The sequence below is a fragment of the Galendromus occidentalis genome, unplaced genomic scaffold, assembly GCF_000255335.2.
Source record: "Galendromus occidentalis unplaced genomic scaffold, Mocc_1.1 scf7180000076352, whole genome shotgun sequence".
NCBI lineage: Eukaryota > Metazoa > Arthropoda > Arachnida > Mesostigmata > Phytoseiidae > Galendromus > Galendromus occidentalis.
The window spans coordinates 27795-33674 of NW_003804341.1; the positions used below are offsets into that span (position 1 = coordinate 27795).

At 50.7% G+C, this 5880-nt stretch overlaps 1 protein-coding gene across 1 annotated transcript; it reads left to right on the top strand.

Moving 5' to 3' along the window:
• The first annotated feature begins 5009 nt into the window (after window positions 1–5009).
• On the top strand, window positions 5010–5390 carry LOC108865147 (proline-rich protein 36-like). Its single transcript, XM_018641876.1, has one exon. The coding sequence runs from the start codon at window positions 5010–5012 to the stop codon at window positions 5388–5390; it is 381 nt and encodes a 126-aa protein (XP_018497392.1).
• Window positions 5391–5880: the final 490 nt, after the last annotated feature.

A 5880-nucleotide genomic window follows, 5' to 3' on the forward strand; every position in this document is an offset into this window, starting at 1 on the left:
TAAAGTCACCGAGTAAGATAATTTGTGAGTTTGGATAGGTGGTGTTGATTAGGTCGATTTTATTTGAGAGGTAGGAGAAGAAAGAGACGTGATCATTGTCGGTTAGGGGATCTATAGAGACAACAGAGAACTGTTGGATGCCGGAGATAGTAGGTTTTTAGCCAGAGGGCATCGAAAGCGGAGGATTCGAATGTGGGCAAGCGGCAGCACACAAGGTCAGATCTGACAAAAGCGCACGTTCCACCTTTGAAGCGGAAGTTTTCATGTAATTCGTAGCTCGGATAGCGAAGGTGGGTAGAGTCGAGGGGGCTTGAGATTTGTGTTTCGGTTAGGAAAGGAAGAAGGGCGTTCGGTCTCAAGATGTTGGTGGACCGAGGCAAGGTTAGAATGGAGGCCTCTGATGTTGCTAAAATGAATGGAGAGATTGCAACAGGGGGTTGGGGAAATCTTGGAGGCCGCAGAAGGTTGAGTATTTGCTGGATTGTTTTGGTTCATGGTTTGGTGGTTTAGGGTGAATTTTTGAAAAAAGAGGGAGACAAATCCTCGAGCGGAAAATCGACCGACGACAGCCCGCGAGACGTCGTCGAGACCGTAGGTGGCGGACCCTCGGCAGTACCTCCCGAATGATCCCGCTCGGTTCCCCTCCAGTCACGAGCTGGCAGAACGAGACCATCGAGATTATACACCACATGGTGTGGCAGCCTCCGGATGCGTTACTATCCGGTTCGGGCCACTGTACTATATGGCGGTCAGCCCGCGGAAACTGTTTCACTGCTGTACCCTTTCCACTGCAATGGTCATAGAGGGCCCATGGGCTGGGCCGGCCGTCCCTCCCCGCGGACGCGATGAGAAGAGAATGAGAGAAAGGTGGAGAGTAGTCGAAGAAGTAGAATATAGTAAGAAAAATAAAGGTTGAGCGGAAAAGAAGGCATAGAAAAGATAAGATAACCGGATACCCCAGCCTGGTGACCGAACATGGCAATGCCACTTTGGGTCATCAATAGCATAGGACGGTGGTATTTCACCGGGCGACTTAGGATGTCTACCACTCTTCGCCCGAAGGCTGTCGGATTTAGCTGGGATGATGGGACTAGGTCCCATCATACCATTGCCCAGGGGTTGCCGCGTGGAGGCACCGACACTGGCGAAGCCATGATCAACCCCCAAATTGCGAAATCATACGCTATAGGAATTACTACAGAGATGAACAACTGAATTATAAACGTGAGATGGTCACCCCACACATTTCATTCCGTACCGGGCTTCTGGAAATCATCGATCGAAACAAGTTTATAGAAATTTTCAGTTCCAACGAGTTGATGATCGCAGAGAGACGAAAGTAATTCGAAGCTCATTCGGACATCAACTCTGTACTGCAAGAGATTGAAGCTATGAGTTCGAGCGAAGAAGGACTATCTGAGAGTATCGAACCCGACACGAACAATTTTCTCTTTATGTTCGATCATACTCTCTTGAATACCTCCATACACCCTTTAAAAGAGGTCAGAAAGACGTTCTCACGCCTCCATTACGGTAGTGTCCATGACGCTATCACTGTGACTTTCCAGCTTTTCTGAGGACTGAACCATACAGACCGTGACTCTCTGGGACCGTTTACACCGACGAAAATTGAGGAGAAGTACATTTTTTCATAGATTCAGTTCCTTATACCAGAGAAGTTCGAGTGCCCCGGAATCAGTCATAAATTATGATTTCCTGCCTGATCCAGCTCACCAGTGAGGTTCCGCTCCATAGATGTACGATTCTGCAAGTTTCCTTAGGGAGAGTCTGCAATCAACACCATTCGCATCGAAGGCTGTTCTCAGGGCCCATCCAGATGCCCCCTCCGATTGTAGAGAACTCGCAGAAGTTGGGTCTTGTACATTGACGAGAACTTACAGCATGAGAGGAAAAGGCGGCTGGTTTTTTAATGATTCAGCTTATTTTATTCGTTCGGTCGCTCATCGCGGATTAGTGTATAACCCCTGCGATCTGAATGTCTTCTAATACGGGCTGTTTCACCACCACGGGAGCCACTGGCGGTAGAACCACAGCGAGAGGAGCGATTGGCGCTGGTGCGACGGGAACGGCGGGAGGGGGCAAGAGAGAAGCCACGGGTGGAGGCACGAGAGGGAGCCCTGCAGCTTCCGGGAGGGCAGGCTCGTCGACAACTTTGTTCGTGTTCTGGAGGATGATCGAAGGGCCTCTCCTGTAGTTCGGTGGAGGTGTGGTCAGAGGCGCAGGAGTGGTCATATGAATGAAGGAACCTGAAGCCGTGGCTGCGAACATGCAGATCAAAGCAATGGTCTTCATTTTTCCCGTCTTATTTCAGATCTGAGATCAAATAGCGAGGAATCGGATGAGATCGAAGGCAGAGCGACTAGTGTACTCGATTGGGAGCTCGGTTGCTGTTATGTACCTCCTTCAGGGGCAAAAGGCATGGGAGAGGAAGGGTTCAGACGAGCAGACCCAGCCGCGGACCCCACACCATGAACTCATGAAGTCTCTGTCTGGGGGGCGAAACCTGATTTCAGAACTTCTAAGCTCAAGGAGCCTCCAGTATGCAGTCAAATGATTCTGGTAGAATAAGTGGCATGATCTGTATTCAGACTCCTCCTCTGAGACCCACAGGGAATCACTTCGACAGGTTATCGTATCGACCTCCTGTCGGAAGTCTCTTCACCGGCGCTTCAAGGGACGAAACGGCTTTTCTGATGACGAAAACCATTTGACTGTTCGGTACCGACCTTCTGGAAGGCGGGAGGAGGGGAAGTAGGAAAAGATTCGGGTGAATCGGAAATTGGATTGGATGTCCCACGGCTCCATTATGTATTTACGGAGGTCCTTTGGCTCCGACCCGCAAGCTGGGTACATTATCAGTTATTAGGATGACGACTGTGGAGAATGATACTGACCGGAGGCGAGAGAGCGATAAGCAGATGAGTTCGAATGCCGACCCAATCTAGAACCCTGCTCAGTCAATGCGTGATTCCGCGTTCCCTCTGCTCATCTACTTGAGTCCACGACGCCAATCGGCGCTTGAGCTCTCGCAGCTGCGTCAGATGTCCAGCCAGGAGTCTTCCTTCTTCCAAAATTCCAAAAGCTACAGGACTTGGCGCGGAGAGTATACTTTCTGCTCTGATAACCGGAAATCATGGCCCGGTCACGAGGAAGATCTCTCTATGCTCGTAGCTCATGAGTTCTGACTCAAGATGTTGTCGATTTCCACGTTCCGACCGCCAATGCACAACAACGATGGGATCCCGGGACGAGATCGTTTTGGAGACATCTGAAGAACTTCGAAAAACATTATAAGGTATCTGGCGTTTCGTCAGCGCTCCCGTGCCGAAATCTGATACAAACGGTTCCCAATCATGGCCCTTCGGATCCGTGCAGCTCATAGCCATCACCAAGCTGGCGATAGCTCCCCTAATGAGACGGTCGAGAGCTCTTCAACGTGGACCGTGGCTCGAATCGTCGGCGATATCCGACGTCTGATCCTGATAAGTAGCGTACCGATGATATCACCAGACCCAGAAAGACGGCGCCTGCATCATTCGAAGACTCACACCGTTTGAAAGTTTCATCGCAAACGTAGAAGAAGCGTTTTTGAAATCCTCGTCACGGTTTCAGATGATCGGGAGTTTCGCTCCCAGTCTAGTGCTCCCACGGCAGCCTATTTCTAGTCTCAGGCATCGCTTTTTTCCGAGCGCCCAAACTCCACTGACCAAAATGAAACAGAACCGGTCCAACAAAAGAACGGGCTGAGTATGCTACCCGAATGCTCTATCGGACCATGCACGGTAGGCTATCGGAATCTTATCACATCTACCCGAGATGTCTTCAAGAGAACATTGTGTCCCGAATCCCTCACCAATACCCATTCTCCAGGATTCGGTCATTGATCATTTTAGCAATATCGAGGCGGAGTCGAGCGATAAGAGGGCCACGGAGTCCCTTCTTCAGCGATTGTCAATAGAGGTTCAGAGAGGGAACGCCGCTGGATTCCACGGCTGAATGCCTTCGGGTGGCGGGTTGCCCGGTCTGGGGTGATCGTACCCAATGTACCACGTTAGAATGATACTTCGCGAAAACAGAAAGAATTGAATCATTTTTAGCGGATGACTCCCACATGATTTCTCATTTTCACTACAACGTCTTATAGACAGCGGATCTGCGGTGCAGAACGAACTGGGAATTCTCACTGAAGTGCCCCGAGCCTCCGCTGGGACCAGTCTATAGGCGCGGCGCCGGCGGATACCGGGGAGGAATTCGACGACTGGGAACCTTTCTGGGTCTTGCACGGGATATCGATAGAGAGCCGCAATCCGACTGTAGGAGTGAAAATAACGAGCTGATCACGCTCCCAAATGCTTCTACGAACCATCCACGGTAGGCTATCGGAATCACGTCATATGTTTCTTCCGGAGATGTCCTCAAGAGCCTATCGCATACCAATTCTCTCACCAATACCGATTCTCCAGGATTCAGTCATTGGTCATTTTAACGAATGACTCCCACATGATTTCTCATTTTCACCTCAAAGTCTGATAGACAGCGGATCACTGAAGGGCCCCAAGCCTCCGCCGAGACCAGTCGATAGACGCGGCGCGGCGGATACCGGGGAGAAATTCGACGACTGCAAACCGTTCTGGGTTCTGCACGGAATATCGATGACCTATCGAAATTAGCCTTTGTGGTTCTCGAGGGTCGAATCTGAAAGCAGATCATTAGGAGTCTCTAAAACTCTATGGGACTACAAACCGAAGGTAGCTTCAGCTTGGATGTTCTGAAATCTGCTATCCGTCTCCCAGCGAGAAGACTCCATGAGTCCAATCTGCAGGGTCCGCCGCTGGGTCTGCTCGCCTGAACCTCTCCTCTCCTTCTCTCCCATAAAGGAGGTGTATAACAGCATCCGAGCTCCCATTCGAATACACTCGTCGCTGTGCCTTCGATCACATCCAATTTCACAGGCAGTTTGATCTCTCATCTGAGATTAGGCAAGAAAAATGAAGACCATTGCATTGATCTGCATGTTCGCAGCCACGGCTTCAGGCTCCTTCATTCAGATCACAACTCCTGCGCCTCTGACCACACCTCCACCGAACTACAGGAGGGGCCCTTCGATCATCCTCCAGAACACGAACAAAGTTGTCGACGAGCCTGCCCTCCCACCAGCTGCCCTCCCGGAAGCTGAAGTGCTCCCTCTCGTGCCTGCACCAGTGGCTCCTCTCCTTCCTCCGCCCGTGGCTCCTCTCTTGCCTCCCCCCGCCGTTCCCCTTGCCCCAGCGCCGATCGCTCCTCTCGCTGTGGCCGTGCCGGTTGAGGCTCCCGTGGTGGTGAAACTGCCCGTATTGGAAGACATTCAGATCGCAGGAGTTATTCACTGATTCCCGGGGAGCGTCTGAACGAATAAAATGAGTTGACTCGTTAAAAAATTCAGCCTTTTTTTTCTCGCATCCTGTAAGCTCCCATCAATTATAAGACCCTGCTTCTGCGAATTATCTACAACCAGCCGTGCGGGCGCTTCGCGCCAATCTTTATGTTGCTGTATCTACAGGCATTCATAGGAATCTCCATGTGAGAGACTTTGGCGCATGACTTTGGAGTAATATACTTCTGCAATCTGTGTTGCCGTTGGATTAGCTCGAGTTCGTCGCTGTTGAGAAACATTAGCTTATCCTGCGGCTTGTGTTTCTTCGGCTGAGCGATTTTCTCTCTATCTTCGAATTCTGTAGCTTTCTAGCTGACGCCGTCACTGATTACCACGAGAGATCTTCCTCGATTTCGGCATGACGTATGCGAGAACTAATTTGTCGAGTAGCTCATGAGTACTCCTACCCTGACAGCGGGATGGTATGTGAAAGTGTTGACATCGTT